Below are 18,091 nucleotides of genomic sequence, written 5' to 3'. Positions count from 1 at the left end.
GATCGCTAGCGTCGCAGTCGCGGCCCTTGCGGATACCTGCGGTACCTGCGACAAACGGCATGGCGCGTTTCGCGCGTTTGTTTAGTTTCGTTGCGTTCGCGGTTGTTCTGGCGCGCCGCTCTGTTTAGCGTTAAATAACTAAAGAAAAATTTGTCTTCTCTTAGTAGGGAGTCTGAATAAGCGTCCAGTGAGCAGTTTTTCAGATTCACTTGAGGATATTTATTGTCAAGCAGCGATAATCTCATCAAAACAGCATGGAAGCCCAGGGTGAGTATCGGGGTCGCGAGCTGTTGTAGCATGCAAAATAGTTTCGCCGTGGCGCTAAATTTTGTTTTCCATTGTTAGCTTCGATTTCGGTTTCTTATCGCTAACTGTGCTTAAAACTTGTTCTACAGGTGTGAAAATACTGGAACTAAACGCAAGCAAAGCCGGCCTTCAGGGGATCGACAAGGATCGTGTTAACAAGGTTATTCAAGAAGCATCGAAAGGAACTGCTTATTACGAACACCAACAGAAGCGTCAGCGTCGTATAAACTTGAGGATTGATGCCATGCTTGGTGAGCTGCAGAATCTGACGTCTGTGCAGTTGCAGGCGTCGCAGCATCAGGTTTGTACGGCAGCACGTATTTTTTATTATGCGTAAAAATCGAAAACGCCCCTAATGTTTCATTCATTGGCTTGTGTAACAAACTTGACGTGTCAGGCTGCTGCAACGCAATATTTCGCGTTCATTCTATTCATATGCCGTATATGTGATAGCGTTTAATTTGTAAATTTGTTTTGACTCATTTTTATCACACAGTTAAGAAATTTATCTGTCATATGCAGTCTTCCTATAGACTCCTTTGTGATTTTGTCAGGGAGGTGATGATGGAGCATCTTTAATGTCATTTACAGAGTTGCACAACGTGTAAAGTGACAAATTTAGCAGAATTTGAGCACCATATGTTGTATGAGCTTGGCTCCTGTTATGCCAAGCGCCAAAGCTTGGAAGATATATTTGTGTGCATAATCTTCATCTTCAATATTCAAGCTTACACTCTTCAGCTAAAATAAATATTCGTAAAATTAGGCAGTGTAAATATATCACAACTGTGAATGCATGCAGTCTTTGGTCTAATACCGTGTGCAAATACTGTGTGCAGAAAAACAAACATTAGTACATTAATGTACTAATGTTTGTTTTTCTGCACACAGTTGCCTCATGTAGTAGTCAACTTTATTTTTGCTTTTATTTACAGATGGATTTAATTGCAGAGAGGATGGAATACTCACGTGACTTGAACAGAGTGATTGTTCATGTTGACATGGATGCCTTTTATGCAGCCGTTGAAATGCTTGACAACTCATCTTTGCGGGACAAACCAATGGCTGTTGGTTCTATGGGAATGCTGGTAACTGTTCTGATGACCCTTTTTTTTTCCTGACATTCCAAAACTTCAAAGGCATGCAAATTGTTTCTTGTTTCAACGGAAAAAATAATTGTGTTCAATTACTCTAATGTTAAGTAGTGCACTGACTTTTTTATCACCTGCAGTCAACATCAAACTATGAGGCCAGGAAATATGGTGTTCGAGCTGCAATGCCTGGATTCATTGGCAAGAAGCTGTGCCCATCGCTAATTATTGTCCGTCCAAACTTCAGCAAGTACACTGCATATAGCAGAAAGGTACACCCCCAAGCTTTATGTACCACATGTTTCAATTACTTTTTTTTTTTTTTTTTTGCCGCCGCGGTGTAGATGCGGGTTCGATCCCGGCCGCGGCGGTTGAATTTCTTTGGAGGAGAAATTCTAGAGGCCTGTGTACTGTCGATGTCAGTGCACGTTAAAGAACCCCAGGTGGTCGAAATTTCCGGAGCCTTCCACTACGGCGTCTCTCATAGCCTTAGTCACTTTGGGACGTTAACCCCCATAAACCATAAACCATAAACCATCAATTACTTTTGTTGTATCATATACACAGTAATATATCATAAGAATCACTTTTAAGTGTTTGAAATGAAACTGCTGGAGGCAATTTTATGCTAGAAGTATGTTGCACTTCTGGTGTCTTAAATATCAGGTTATCCTAATTATGAGGGTTGTCATTTAAATTACACTTGAAATCCAGCTAGACAAAAGTTTGTGTCCCAAGGCTACAGTTCAGTAGCTTTTACTGATAACAGCTTGGATAAGCCAGAAAGTAAACTAAAATAAAAAACCTATGGGGTCACCCCCTCTAAAATTCCAGTAAGTGCATCTAGTCAAGCAGATTCTTTGTCACCAGCACTCTGTTCGTCGCTTTCACGTGCAGTACTATTTTGACAAGCAAATATTCTTGTCTTGAAATCGAAGAAAAGCAGCACAGTGAGTGCTGCCAAGTTACAAGAATGCAAAGCATCGCTCACTTTGCATGCCACCTATCTGTCATGCACGCTGCCTTCGTGAGCACTGAAGTGATGCACAAGCTCCCAGGATAATTTGCACTTTTTCCAGATGGTGAGGCTGCTACGTTTTGAGAAAATTGCTTCGAATTGCAAAAGGTGATCACGGCACAATAGGTTTTTATTATAACAAAAGCCTTCTAGTCAGTGGGCCAGGAGGTTTCATTTTCTTTGGTTTTATCTGACTTGCTCACAGCTTTGGAATTCACTGATTGTAAAAATATACAAATGACAAAACACTGCCTGTGTTTTGTTGAGCATTTACATGGGGAAGGAAATCTTTGATTTCATTTGTGGTTTTCCGGGCAATACAGTAACCTTTTGGTATAAAAACAGTGCTATAAGTAAGTCTCCCTTAAGTGTAATCTATCAATTTAGTATAGCTTCTTGTCTCCATTAATATTTCCTTTTAGAATCCCTTTCAGTGGAAAGTCCTTAGGACACAGCCAAACTTAAGCTGAAATAGTAGTGCTCAGAGACGCCTTCACATGTGATGATTGTTCTTGTTGAACATGTTACTTCCTCCTGTGTATTGACAGTTTATCGCAAATTGCTTTGAAGGGCAGGAGTAGTATTGCAAAGTTTACGATTGTTAGGCCTCAGTAAATGTATGTACGTCCTTGCGAAATAGAGGGAAACATCCTCACATTTCGGGCAGCATTTGTCCCTCACATGCAAATACTATTTTTGTTAATTGTTGTTCAGACTGTTACTTTAGTAGTGAATTGTACTGTAAACAATAAATAACATAAAGCTACTTAGGTGAATAAAATAAAGAAGTTTGCGGGGATAGGTGGCCGCAACCGGCAAAGGACAGGGTTGATTGCAGAGATGTGGGAGAGTCCTTTGCCCCTGCAGTGGGCGTAGTCAGGCTGATGATGATGATGAAACATAAAAGACAACATCTGTAGAGAATATGCAGTTTGCAACATAAAGGGGAGTGTATACTTTCACTCCTGTAGGTTCATATAGAGTACAATGGAAGTCAAAAATGAAGAACATTAATGTTCACGTCCTGAAAGTTATGAAAGCCAGCAACAGACATGAAAATGATTGCTGATGTCTGCAGTGTTTCACACTAGGTGCCCTGAAAGCTTGACAAAGTAGGCAGTACCATTTTGTTAGAGCATGAAAATTAAGTGAGTTTTTGTACGACTTCTAAGTATATTTTCTGGTAGGACAGAAACATTGGACCACTGTTGTTTGGAAAAAAAGAAGAATGAAGCTTTATATTTGCTCACTCGAGAAAAAAGGTTGCAATCTCTTTCTCTTCACTTTAAATAGCCTTTGCTGGACATTGATTGTTATTCGCTTGTGTCAACCTTTTACGTGTTGGAGAGGAAGAATAACCACGAACTTGACAGGACTGAAGAACGAGAAGAGGACAGGACGAGCGGTAACTAGCAACTGAAGTTTATTGATAAAAGACATGTAGCAGCAAAGGTTGCATCTGCGCATAGTGTACGAGAACGGAGATAGTGTATTTCGATGTATTTCATTAACTATCTCGTGTGTTCCACGTGTCACTATCTCCATTCTCGTACGCTATGCGCAGATGCAACCTTTGCTGCTACATGTCTTTTTTCAATAAACTTCAGTTGCTAGTTACCGCTCGTCCTGGTATTTCATTAACTATCTCGTGTGTTCCACGTGTCACTATCTCCGTTCTCGTACGCTATGCGCAGATGCAACCTTTGCTGCTACATGTCTTTTTTCAATAAACTTCAGTTGCTAGTTACCGCTCGTCCTGTCCTCTTCTCGTTCATCAGTCCTGTCAAGTTAGCGGTTATTCCTCCTCTCCAACATGTCAGACCAACTGGCCCAAAGCTTCCCCTTGTTCAACCTTTTACATTTGCCCTCAAGAGACGAGAGTCTCAAAGCTGCATATCGGATTGTTGCTCTGTGTCTCCGTCGTTCGGTGCTCCTCTTTTTGAGTCCGGTTATCTCTTCATTGCCAATTTATCTGTAAATGAGCCCTTTTAGGGCCTTTCGTCTACATTGGAGAACTTAGATGTGAATAGAAGGATGAACCTCTCTCATTGTAGTTTGTAGTGCACTTAGCCAAGACATTAGCCTTTTATGCCTAAGAGCAAGTTGAGTATCAGTGGCACTGCTTACAGCTGTGTCTTTTCCTACATTTTAAAGCTTGTATTTTTGTTTCTACATTGTTAACAGAGAACAAGTAATCAGTGTTCAGTAAGCAACAAGCAGGGCTAGGCATTGTGACTCGGTATGGTATGCTATGTAGGTGACAGCTGCATGACAAGGAAAAACACAAGCGTACAGGATGAAGCACAGTTCATTTGCTTATTATACACTCATGTGTGGTATTAAAAGGAAAAAGTAGGGAATGAAAGCATTGGATAGGCTTTAAAAATACTATCCCTGAAGGTTTTTGAAGGAAAAAGATATAAACTGGTTTATGGCTTACTGAGCAACCAAGTGAACGCTGTCATCTGTCTCAAAATAGCTGTTTATGTGCTGCTAATGTTGCTTACTTGTGCTGCCCTGTGTTTCAAAAGGTTCGACAGGTGCTTGCACAGTACGATGAAGACTTCACACCAGTTGGTCTAGATGAGGCTTACCTGGACATTACTGAATACATGGCCAAAAATGAGATTGAAGCCGAAGATGTTGTTCAGGAGATGAGGCAGAAAATATTTGAAGCAACGCAGCTGACAGCGAGTGCTGGTAAGTTCACGGTGCATGTTTTAATTTACTCTGTGTACCTATTTATTGTTTCATTTACTACTTTTGCACAGTGACAACTGTTTCTCTTTTCAGGCATAGCTGCCAATATGTTCCTTGCAAAAGTTTGCTCCGACATCCGCAAGCCAAATGACCAGTTCAGACTTCCCAATGATGTTGATTCTATCCGCAAGTTTGTGTCTTCTCTTCCGATCCGCAAAGTAAGTTTTGCCTTCATGGCTACATTTTTCACTATGACTGCAATGTTTTTGTTAACATTTACTGTCCACTTCTGGTAATTAAAGAGGCTCTGAAAAGGGCTCTAATAAAGTTGCGGTATGCCAGGAATGGTAATGGATGCCTCTTCACAAATATTGTCCAGCAAGAATTTTTTAATGCACTTTCTAGAAAAGTTATCTGTAGTGAAAATTTGAATTTCAGTGCCTTCGTGCCTTTCCCTCTCCTCCGGTCTCTTTTTGCATGCTGGAAGATCAGTGCTGCACCGCCGGCCCCTCTGCCGGGAGCGGCTGCAGCCATGGTAACTGCCTGACGTCTGAAAGGGTCTAACCAATAACTATCTCTGAACTGATACATGTAGCTCTGCTGCGTGTAGAAGTGTACTATTTGGCTCAGCTGTTCGTGACAACACAGTGCAGTGATTGAGCGAGTCGATGTGTTCTCCTCGGAAGGTGTTTCAGAGCCCCTTTAACAAATGTAAGGTCACACTTGAATTCCCTTGAATTCTGGCCATTAGTCTTGTGCCTAGAGAGAAAATTATGGTTTCCCTTCTGAGGCATGCTGCACATGGTCATGGAAGGAAACGAGAATATTGGACTGTATTTCCTGATTTTGTATGTGTCACTTAAAATGTTGCCACACAGTATTTGGCAATGGCTTGTTATAGATGTTCGATAACAGTTACTGCTTCAGTCTTAGTTTTTTCAGCTATCAGAGTGCTTGGAAGTCGAATTTCACCATATTGTACTTATAAAGTGCTTCCGAGACTCATTCTTTGTGTAGTGTTTTATCGCCATAGAGAAAAAGGTTAAAAATGCCGAAAAGTGTTGTTTGAATCAAATTGTACTAAAATGCTTTGGAAATATGGTGGACAAAACTAGATTTCATTGAATTTTTTTTAATGAACTGGAGATACAAATTATTCAAATGTGGCTTGTGTGTAGACTGCACTTTTCTTGCTAAGCACTTTTTCACCTTCATCTTATGAGCCAAGACTACGCCTTCTTAATGTCTGTAAAACATTTTACCTTTTTCCCTGTATGGAGCTTTAGCTCAGGGCCAAATCTGGTTTTATAATTCAAATACTTGGAGAAGGCAGACAAGTTCCCATGAGGTAATGACTGCAGATTTGTAGCAATATCTGTTGTGAATAATCATTGAAAAACCACTCATGTTTACAGAACTAACTTCGCCACTCTATATCCCTTTAAGTAAATTGAAAAAAATATCAATTTTTTAAAGCACACCTACAGGAAAGTGTAAAGTGGACAAAATTGATACCTTAGATAGCTTTGTACTTCAAATTAATATGAAGTTTACATAAGTTTTACAAAAGCCATGGAAAGAAAATTTCAAGGTTTTGAAAGTTTTTCGAACTTGCCGACTTCTTTATATTTGAGGGACAGTGTAATCTAAAGTTTTGCTCTCATCAGTCTTTAGAATTTCACTTTTTTCTCCATTGCTACAGATTTCACCCTAATTGTTACATTTGCGAAATAAAAGCTTCTCACAAAGTTTCCTTGTTCTTGAGTATGCAGACCAGTCCAGGAAGAAGAGTTAAAGCGGCCTTTTGACTGCGCATTCTAAATTCTTGATGTAGGTTCCAGGCATCGGTGCAGTGCAGGAACAGTTATTAGTGGCTCTTGGAGTACGCACATGTCATGATCTGTGGGACAAGCGAGGTGAAATTGGTCATCTTTTTGGTGAAGTAACAGCACGTTTCTACCTTCGAGCTGCACTCGGTCTTGGCTGTACAGAAGTCAAATGGTGCGTACTTCTATGCCATCATTTCTTTTTCTTGTGCCATCATGTTTTTCTTGAAAATTATTGCCTAAAATGAGGGGAAAGTTACTACTGTAATTGGTATTGCTGTAATGTTATTTCATGCTCAATGAGAAGGCATCATTGTAGATCAGAATCTCTCACAGGCCACAAGAGAGAATGTGTGTTTATCTAATTAACTAAGAAGCTAGCTACCTGAGGTCCTAGTGATTTTTAGAGAGATATGAAGTAGTTTTCAGTCACTAATTGAAAAGAAGTGTGCACAAACAAGGAAGTCAAGTGGACAATCTTTTGTTTGCAACCTACTTGGTGTTCGGCTTTTATCTGAAAGTTTTTTTTTTTTTAATGTAAACTCTACCTGATAGTGACTCAAGCCGAAAGTCAAAAAGCGTGGAAGAAACTTTCACAGAGATAAGCAATCCTCAAGACCTTTCCTCCAAGTGCGAGGAACTTTGTGAAGAGCTCCACCAACAGATCCAAGAGGAAGGCATATGCGTGAGTATTGTTGGAATACCTGTTTAAAGGGACACTTAGGAGAAATTGAAGTTGGCTTGTATCGATAGAATACCAGCTCCTAACTGCAAAAACACCACTCTTTCTGAAAACGAAGCCCTTGTAGGGTAGAAAAGAGCAAGAACTAAAATACAGATATCAACGCCACAGGCCAATCTTGCAAGAGCAAACGTGCAGACGAAATAGTAGAAGCCATGGATCTCTGAGGCTGACAAACATGCATGAAGGTTATGCGTATGACCGATATTGAAGTGCATAAGTTTGGTTTTGAAATCGTTAGTGCACTTTTATCACACGAGGAAGACGGAAAAAAGGCAACGTGAATGTTAGTAGTCACTGAAAACCTGTAATTGGTGGCGCAGCAGGCGGCCAACTGAGTTGCGGTATGTTTTGGGGTGCCTCGCGGCAATGTTTTGCGTGCCAGCATGGTTTTGTTTCGTGCCTCGATTTACAGGGGTGGAGCAACACAGGATCTCAAAGTGCCTTTCTAAGTTCTCCTCTGAGTTCATGCAACAGCACGCACCCGCGAAGAGGGAAAAAAAGCTGTGGATAGCTAATGTTCCACACACCTCCACATTACGACCTCAACCACGCGGGGCTGCATAACACTATTATTACAGAATTTAAATGTGTCCGCATGCCCCACCTCTACACATCAGTCGAGACAGTGGCTCGGCAGTGATAGCGATGCTGTGGACTCCTCTGCGCTCAGACTCTCCTGCCAAAGCCGCTGCCTCAGACCTCAAAAGCATCGCACGCTGTGCGGGTTTGAGGTCACTGAAGTGCAGGCTGCAGTTCTTTGTGAGAACTTCATTGTCGGAATCAGGAACGGGATCCATCGTAACGATGGTGTAAACGTAAATGAAGCGACGACGGCTGATAAAGGCCTTCAGCGTCTGGCCAGCAGTAGTTTTCATTTCGGCTGCTGCTAGGCGGTAGTGCAGCGGTCGCCACCAGCAATCAGGAAGTACCCGTTTCCGCCATTTTATGTCACTTTTCTGGTATTTTGTTATCAGAGAGTCCCGAGTTTGAATCGGAGCGGCGGGAAAAAGTTTGTCAACTTCGAATCCAAATCTCTTGGCAATAAATGCACCTTTCGCTGCTTCACAAGCGGCAACAAAGCCACGAAATGCAGAACTATTGGATTTTACTAACCAAAAAAATTTTGATAGCATTGAGCTCAAAGTCCCTTTAATCGTTTTAGCTGCCGTGGTTAAACCTCAGACATGCAGAATATTGTATGTTTAGTCTGCGTCACCCTAGTGTAGAGCGCTCTAGCTGTGTGTGCCATGCAGTAAAAACTGAAATTATAAAGCAGTCCATGGTTTCAGAGCAAAGTGCCCCTGCCCACCTTGCTTGCGGGTCTTTATGGCTCTACTTCTACACAAGCATCTCCTTTAAAAGCTAGAAGCTGTGACGAGGTGTTGATTTTTATGCACGGAAGTGTGCTGCTCAAGTGCTGTACACAAGGGCGATACCGACTGTATGCGCATACAATATGCAAACCCTTTTTGCTCTTCAAAACAGGGCAGGGTGGTGACAGTGAAGATGAAGACAGTCATGTTTGATGTGATGACCCGCAGCATAACCTTAGACAGTGCAACTTGCCAGCTGGAGACCATCAAGCAGGCAGCCTTGCGGCTACTGCACCAAGAAATAACTGCTGCAAAGCCAGGCCAGCCTCTTCGATTGCGCCTGATGGGTGTGTCATAGTTTCATATCAGCATTATATATCAGTCATTGTTGAGCAAGATTTTGAGCATTACATAGCTGTGAGGAACTATGATGAAATTTATACATATTTGGCATGCTGTAGTAAGGTGGTTATGACACTTCAAACAAAGATGGAGAAATCACGAAATAGTACTGTACATTGCGTATTTCACTAATTCGTGCAAGTTATGAAACACTATTGTCAGCCGATATGACTTTTAGAGAAAGAGTAGCAGTCATATTTGTGAGTGAATTATTTGCACGTTGAGGTCCGTATTTTTTCCCATTGACTTGATAATCCTGAAATAATTTAATCTTGCCGATATACTTGTTATTCACAATACAGATTGTTTACAACAAATCAGTCAAGAAATAGAAAGTACTTTTCCAAGTTTGTGTTTTTTTAAAAACAAGTCCAGCCTTCTTTCTGTGTGCTTTTCAATCATGTCCGCCTCATGAATTATCTGTCACCATCATAAAAATGTAGGCAGACACATAAAATTATTTTAATTGCAAAACCGGCAGACTCAATAGAATTTCGTAAACATTAAACAAGAAAAATTTCTAGCCTCTTTGCCATACCCTGCTAGCAAGAAGGATGGTGATAATTGGCCTGTACGTGCTCTTGAATGTCATGTTCTGATGAAGGTATTGACAAGGGTACTGTACAACCTGCTTGCAGAGCCAGCTTCACTAAGTGGCTGGAGGCTCAGGTAAACGAAAGCATTCTCACCACCACGCCATGCTACATCATTATTACAGAAAGCTTGACATTCCTCGGACCTTAAATGTATGGGCCGAACCCACGCTGCAGATTTATTGCAGGCCCACTCAAATAACTAAGAATTTATAGAAGCTATAAGCATCTAAGGAGAGCTATTAGTGACTGATACATTTGCTTATATCTGGTTTGGTTTGGTTTATTGGGGTTTAACGTCCCAAAGCAACTCAGGCTATGAGGGACACCGTAGTGAAGGGCTCCGGCTTATATCTGTAGACGTGATGGGGTTATTAGCATTTACTGATCACAGCATGCCTGATGTCCCAGAGTGATGCTTTGGCATGTAAAAATTGATTAATCAGCAAATCAGTAATCTGTCAGTGCTTCTATTGTGATAGAGCTTCTGATGCTGTGGGCTGGTTTATGACATTGTAAGCCCACTTGGTGTTTTCCAGGAATACGACTGTCTGGCTTGGATGATGGCACAGCTGTTTCATCATCCCAACCAACTTTGTCAGCATTTTTGTCTTCAAAGAAGACAGCCCAGTGCCCCATTTGTGAGAAGACACTAGAAAGCAGCTGCTCTGATTTTGTGAATGCACACATCGATGCATGCTTGGGTGAGCAGAGACAAGGCAAGGTGCAGCAGGATGCTCTAGATAGTGCTAATCTGTGAGTATCATTGCATTGTTCTACTTACAAACATCAGCCACTTGCATCCTTTTATTCATGCTTTTTTTTTTGTCCCTATCGCAACCAGCGCTGCCCTGGGGGCGCGCCTCAATCTGACACTCAGCACCATCTGGTTTTAAATTGAGTAATCACATGGTAGCACAGAGCAGGTGAGCCAAGTGCGGCTGGCGTGGTCGCTGGCTGGTGTATTATCTACTTACACAAGATCTGCTTACACTTATCTGCTTACACAAGATGTAAGGTCTGCTGCTGAAAATCAGTGTGATGCTACTTTAGCTGAGGTCTAACCAGCTTTCTTTACGGGCTGGTACCTTTTCCTAGAAAGCAGAGAACAGTTTGGCCAAACACCAGGTGTTACCTTAGGGATGACTCCAAGAAAGTCAATCACCTGGCCAGTGGCTGCTCATATTAAAAAACTGGTGGGTCTCTAGCACTACTGGCAATCAAACCCAGTGCCCACTGTATTCTAGGCGGATTTACATCTAAAGTATCAGTGAGCAGGAGGCTCTTCTTCCACTGAAGAAAAACTGTGTAGTATGAACGTCCGACTCACAGATGTGTTCTGAGGCTCTTTTTTGTTCTCTTTTTCTGCAGTGATAAGCTGAACTGCACTGAAAGTGCAGACACTTCAGGAATGTCCAGTGAGTCGCTTCTACATTCAAGCCCTGAGGCACCGTGTGATACTTCTGAAGATGAAGGCACCAAGAGCAGTGCAGCAATGAGCAGAAGCATTCTAGCTGCATCATGCAAGGAACAGGCTGCTGGTTCTGAGGAGGAGCCAGCATCAGTCGGGTGCCCAGTGTGTGGCCATGTCATTCGAGAGACAGATTGGTTCCGAGTGAATGAGCACATTGACACCTGCCTTAATAGGCCAACGATTCGTGAAATGCTGTCGTCACAGGATTTTGCCTGCAGCCCTGTGCCCGAGAAGAGGTGCGTACTTTTCCACAATACAGATAGCTGTTTATGATCCTTAAGCCAGTGCATCTGACAACAAAGCGTGTATTTCTCAGCTCGCTGAGCATGCCTTAACTGACAAAGGTCTCACAGCACAGCAAGGGCAGAATGTAAACATATGGAGAATTAGGGGTGGATTTATGTTATTTATCTCTTCTTGCCTTTTCCACACTGTAAAATTTGTCAGTTAGTTTGTTTGCTAGTGGAGCAATAATGTAACCGAACACAGAACAGTAAAATGGGTATGCAGCATTAACTAAATGCTGCTGTTTTTATCCTTCACCTTGCATGCAAGGTGCCAAAACTTCCCTGCCCTTTTTACCACTAGGAATTCAATTCACAGCTATGGATAGCAGTGCTATAGAAATAAAGTTTGTTAATTCGTACTTCAAGGGACCACTTAAATAAAAAAGGTTCGAATTATCAAATAGCCTCCAAAAAGACTACCAATACACATTCATATCACAATAAATTTATTTGGCGGAAGACGGGGCAATGGTTGCCTAGTTTTAAGATGAGAACTGTGAGGCAAGGGCTGTTCTTCAGTTTTGTCTGTGCCTTAGTGCATGAAAACTGTCAGAAGTGTCAAAGAAGAACTGCTCCAGAATGGTAAGGCCTCTATGGCATATTTCACGGTGCCACATGGTAGCGGTGGAGCCCGCTCACAGACTGAAACGTCAGGTGTGAGGAGGCTTCGCCGCACAAACAGGAACATTACTTAACGAGTGTGCAGTTTGAGCTCTCTGGATGAACGGAAGAAACACGCGAATGGAGGCAAGGGGAATGCACATTATTGACACTGTGGTAGGGGAAATAAAAAATTTTAAATTACAAAGGGCACTTAAACTGCTTAACATGCTTTGAATGCGAAAAGTTTTTTTATTATTATTAGATTTTTATTATTTATTTGTTTTAAAAAAATTCCCTCTTCTTTTCTAATGACACACCTGCTCATTAGGATATACTAGGTTCGCCTTTGTTTGCCAAGAAGCAACGCAGTTTTGTGGTCCATGGATTGCGTGCCTGCCTTGCAATCTGATAGTCCTGGGTTCAGTTCCGTTCCCAGCACCTTCAGAAGAAATTTTATTTGAGTACGAAAGCACTACGTAACACGGTTCCAACGGAGAATCTTGTGTGAAGCCTCTGAGTAACTCTGGTAAGCTCGGGTTAGTTCATAACAGCGTCGCGCGAGCTATAGCCAAGGGGAGGAAGCTCAGGTAAGCTCACAGGAGTGCCAGGTCAGCTGTAGTCAATGGGGGAGTGACCTCGGAACCCTCAAGGTCCCTTGCTTTTGTACTTTTCAAGCAAGGGGTGCCTTTGCACGTCTACTCGGTTTCACTACGTTACACACTACCACTTTCTTCTTTAATCTGAGATTTTTGTGACCACTGCTGCCGGTCATTACCAATGCCGGTTTCCGTTGCCGATAAGCCATATAATGCCTCTGCTTTAAAACAGGGGAAAAAAAATCAGCAATGCGCCAGTCAGCGCCAACGAGGATTCTGAAAAAGCTGTGTGGTTGTTTTTTTTTTCTGTAGCATGTGGTTGTGCTCAGATTTGTATTGAACAGTTATTACTGCTCTAAATGGAAAATAAAGTTCAGTAACTTATTTTATTAAATTAAAACACTGTGATGGTTACTCGCTTCTTCAGTGTCCATTTAGCTCAGTTAGGAGGCACAAAGCAATGACAGAGTCCACATAGCAGTTAATCCTCTTTTGCTTAAAAAACAAATAAAAGCTGTTTTGGTTGAAAAGCACTTTTTATTTATGGACATATTATTCACTGGCACTTGTGGAAATATGCTGTGCAGTTTTATATGAATTGCATCAGAAATAAACGGTACACACTTCTCATTCAAAGTGCACTGGCACATGACCGTGCAGAGAATAGCTGGCATACAGTGGCTCTCTGTGAGTGCATCAATGTCACAGTAGTGCGTCAGCATACTATGTACGAGAGAGAGTACGTGCTCTATGTACATGTTCGTTAGTTTTGTTCACAATGAAGGAACTCCGGTAGAACTTAACAACTTGTTTAATTGGCCGAACGGTAAAACAAGAAAACTTTACAGAGAGATTGGAAGCACGGCCTTATCGTTGAGCGTCTCGCAAAACCACTGTCCCTCGATGCCGAGCCGAGTCCTCCTTTCTCCCTCTTCTGCCGCCGCTCCCGCCTCTCCGTCATTGGACAGTCAGAGTTCCCGGAAAACGGCGACCGGCAACCGCGCTGCCCGACCTCACAGCCCGCCGCCCGGTTCAGGGACGGCCGCGGGATCCCCTTTCGGGCGCCTGCCGCTTGGTCGGCTCGCACACACACACTCACACACGCGCATGCACAAGGGTCCCTGGCCGAGGAAATCGCGTGTCGAATGGTGCCGCATCTTGCCTCCCTTTTCGTCTCCGACATACTATGCATCTGAGTTTGCTATACCTAGGACTACAGCACCTTTAGAGATCACAAGACATGTTCTGTTTACCTTGGATGTGAATGGTGCACACAACAGTAGCATGTTATACAACCACTGAATTAGTCTTCCCATGAGTTTGCATGTGTTCGAGTTATCATGCAATGACCCCTCTCAAGAAAGTCCTGTGTCACACAATGCAAGAGCAGCAATTTGCAGTTCAGCAGATTCGTTTTACAGAGGTTCAGTGAGATTCATTTTTTTCAGTGTCAGTGACATCATTTTGTTTTTTTATCTTTCACAATACTTGTGATCCTTTTCAATTGCTTATTCACTTGAAAAATCTTGATGTGGTATCAGCTCTGGGAAATAATTATATTTTTTTCAACATGAAAGCTTAAGTTTGTTCAAATTTTCATGCGATGCTAAGTTTTGCTCACTGACCAGGTGAGATACATTGCATACTCTGCAATTCCATTCAAATTTCTGTTTATCTCTTTCCCTTTGTCTTTCAGGAAGACTGAAACACCAAAAAGCCAGCGGTCACAGAAGCGACTAAAAAGTAGTCAGCAGCCACGACAACAGAACTCTATTACAAACTACCTCTCACCTTCCTGCTCGAAAACATGAAGGGAGCATCAGCATTTTGCTTCTTGTAATGTAAATAGTGCATAAATGTACATATTTTTATAATTATCTGTAGAGTAATATTATACACTCGATATTCTTTCTTAATCCAACCTATGCTTTTCTTTTGTGTCATTTGTACAACAAAACCTTAAGCAACTGATGCGCTGTGTGGAAAGAAACATTCAATAAGAGATTTAGAAGTAGCATTGTAACAATTTTTCTCATGAAACTGAAAATTAACTAATTTGCTTTTGTATTCTTTATGAAATTGCTGCCTTAAAATGCATAATTTTTGGCACTTTGATGCCTCTAGTAGTGCAGTATCGCTTTTTTTTGGGGGGTGATGTTATGGGCATGGAAATATGTGTTATGGTTCTTAACACTGCTCTTGTCCATGCATGAGTCGTCTGAAAAATCACTTGATTTTTCAAGGATTTAGAGGAACCATGTCTTGATACATATCTTTACACAAGCTTAAAGTGCATACACTTTGCATGTATGTTTCGAGGGCCTGATACTACTAAAAACTTCTAATCTTTTCACCTTTCTTAGTCATATACAGTTGAGCCTGCATATAACGGCCGCAGCTATAACGAACGCTCGTTTATTACGAACAAGAGTGGTGTTAACGTCAAATTATGTATTCTGGCTACGGCACTGCGAACAACCGTGGCTGCATCACTCGGTTATAATGAATGAGGAGGCATCGTGAACTTGCCCCCGAAGTCGAAAAAAGTTCACTTTTCACCAGTGCGCATAACGAAGAGTGTCTCCCAGCTCCCATGATCTCCCCCAAAGAAAGTGTCTGTCCCCCAGAAATAATAAAATAGGCAGCATTGAAGTTGCAGCCAAATGTGCCCAGAGAGGCTACAAGTTCAGTCAGTGCACGTGTGTGTGCTGACTGAACAAAGCTTTTAAAGTGGAAGCCAGAGCGGGGTAAGAGCGAGACACGGGTAGCATTGAAAGCGAAACATCAGCAATAGTAGCAATGCGAAAAGTTTGAATACCTGTCACGAGGTGTGTCTGCTGGCCCATCCGGTTGCGTGGTGTTCGTCACCTACCCAATGGGATCTCCTCCTTCTGCGATGCTGCTGTGTACAGGCAGCACGCAGGCTGACATCAGGCTAGGTCATCCTTAGGTAGAGCTGCCAAGCAATGTGCACCAATCAATGGAAACTGAGAGAGAGAGTGAGTAAACTTCATTAAAGAAATGGTTTTGAGAGCTGCTTGACGATCAGATAGGTGGAGTCCTCATTCCAGAACCCCTGTGACCCGAGCTGCTTCATGAACCTGGTAGATGAGCTTTAGCTGATCTTCCAAAGCATAACCTCCCACTGCTCGTAAGACGTATGTGTCGTCTTTGAAGGTTCAGGCTTGCCTGCACACCCCCACGAAACGTGGAAAAGTGTGGGACTTGCGTCACACTAGGGGCAAGTGCAAGGGTATTGTGTAGGATACATTTCACTATATTTATATAGGTTTTGAAATGAGTTTGTCTGTATTTGGTGCTAGGCTACAACATCTGCTGTGCTTAGCTTTTTGTGCAGTGGAGGGTATTTCATGTGGTTAAGATGTAGTGTTTCTAGTCGTTCGCTATATGTGGACGGAAGTGGTGCGAGGTAAGGATGGGAAGGACCCGCTCTGTTAATTAGTGCTCGAGCTAGGTTATGAGCCACCTTGTTGCCCTCTAACCAAGCATGACCTAGTGTCCAAGCAATTCAGTGATGTTCTTCAAAAGAAGTAGCAGCAAGGAGTTCTACTGCTCTTTTCGGGGGTCTACTGGCTGTATAATCATGGCAGGCTTGCTCTGAGTCTGTAATAATGTGGGCCGTTTTATTGATTCTGTCTTGGTAGCCATGGCCACAGCTATGGCTTCAGATGTGGCAGGGCTTTCTGCCCTATTGGAGGCTGTTACTAGTGGGTTGTATACGCGGTCTACCGCAGCTATCACGAATGCGCCCCCATCCGGATATGCCACAACATCCACTTATGTGGCATGAACGTCATCCTGGAGTTTTTGTTGCAAATGCTCCACTCAAGCCTTGCGCCTTCCCAGGTGCAGCTCGTGGTGCATATGTTTAGGTATTGGTGCAACCATTGAGTGATCCCTAATCTGGTGCGGTCGTGTTTGTTTGGCTTCCAAAACTTTCCAATCCCCTGGTGTGCTTGTCCTGTGAAGGATAGCTTTGCCTGCTGTTGTGGGTTGGAGACTTGTGTTCTGAAAGACGAGGATGTAAACTGAAATCAGACAGTAGCCGATGATTTTTGGGTAAAGCCCTAGTTCTCACCTGGTTTCTAGGTCTATGCAGCTCTACCTCTGCGCAAAGGATGTTTCAAGAACCTAACAACTGCGGCGAGGTGTCGCTTTATTTGGAGTCCAATGCACTGCTCGAGCTGTTTAGCCAAGGGTGGTGCATACTGTGCGTTCTGCGCTTACATGCACTGCGATCACTTTCTCGCTACATCATTGCCAAGGAATGAAGACTGGGATACCGATCTACTACCAGTTGGCTTGTGCGCCTCAATAGCTATTGGTATTATCGCATCCCTAAAGCAGCTCTTCCATAGCACGGACCTCAGCCAGCAGCATATGACTACGCTAGAGAGTTTATAATGCAGCTTGATAGGATCTGCTTTAAAGAAAAAGACGTCCAGGATGGGCTTTTTAAAGAAATAGATGCCAGTCTTGTGCGATGTGTAGCCCACTGTAAATGATATCCATGTCGACTTTTATACTGTCAAAAATGCATTGAAATTTTGGCTATTTCGACGAGTTACGTGCATTAGAAGAGTTGCTTTACGTGCAAGCTTCTCGAAAATGCATTTATTTTGGCACGATGGAGCCAAAAAAATTGTTGGGCCGTTGTGCCAAAGGTAAGTGTGTTTTTGAAATTCTAAGAACTGATATGGATATTACTTACAGTGGGCTACACGCCTCTCAATAAATGAGCTAACAGTCATAGTTAAAAAGTAAACTATTCAATTCCACCAGCCTACTAGTTAGATCATCCTAGCTGTATTTTGATGCGCTACACTGCTGACAATCATGTGCCTACATAAAGTGCTCTTCTAACTCAAAATTTCGATTTTAAAAAATTGCAGAACATCTTAGGTGCAATGCATGGGGTATGTTCCTGCATGTGTGTGTGTTTGTGAAAGTGACAGGAATTATATAATGAAGAGAGTCATCTTACTGCCCCTTACCAACTGGGACTAACTTGCAGCTTGCACACTGCAGACAAAATATCTGGCAAAGCAAATGTGCATTACATACAGATCATGACAGTGCATATGTAGCAAGAAGGTAAAATTTTAAACAGTCTTTT

At 42.4% G+C, this 18,091-nt stretch overlaps 1 protein-coding gene across 4 annotated transcripts; it reads left to right on the top strand.

Annotated features, from left to right (window-relative positions):
- The first annotated feature begins 5 nt into the window (after nt 1-5).
- Nucleotides 6-15,606, top strand: LOC149341656 (DNA polymerase kappa-like). Of its 4 annotated transcripts, none has more exons than XM_089543790.1 (12): nt 9-267; nt 396-607; nt 1,242-1,394; nt 1,538-1,669; nt 4,947-5,115; nt 5,209-5,333; nt 6,950-7,116; nt 7,497-7,626; nt 9,172-9,346; nt 10,534-10,750; nt 11,366-11,704; nt 14,655-15,606. In XM_089543790.1, the coding sequence occupies exons 1-12, from the start codon at nt 255-257 to the stop codon at nt 14,692-14,694; spliced, it is 1,872 nt and encodes a 623-aa protein (XP_089399916.1). In that variant the 5' UTR covers nt 9-254; the 3' UTR covers nt 14,695-15,606. The 4 variants fall into 4 exon arrangements, with proteins under 4 accessions (XP_089399917.1, XP_089399916.1, XP_089399915.1 ...); XM_089543789.1 differs by having other exon boundaries at nt 10-267; nt 14,651-15,606; XM_089543791.1 differs by lacking the exon at nt 1,538-1,669 and having other exon boundaries at nt 6-267; nt 14,651-15,606.
- Nucleotides 15,607-18,091: the final 2,485 nt, after the last annotated feature.

This window comes from Amblyomma mixtum, chromosome 5 (assembly GCF_055824585.1).
Source record: "Amblyomma mixtum isolate Tamu chromosome 5, ASM5582458v1, whole genome shotgun sequence".
Lineage (NCBI taxonomy): Eukaryota > Metazoa > Arthropoda > Arachnida > Ixodida > Ixodidae > Amblyomma > Amblyomma mixtum.
Note: the sequence above shows the minus strand (reverse complement) of the source record. Positions and strands in the feature narration are given on the sequence as shown.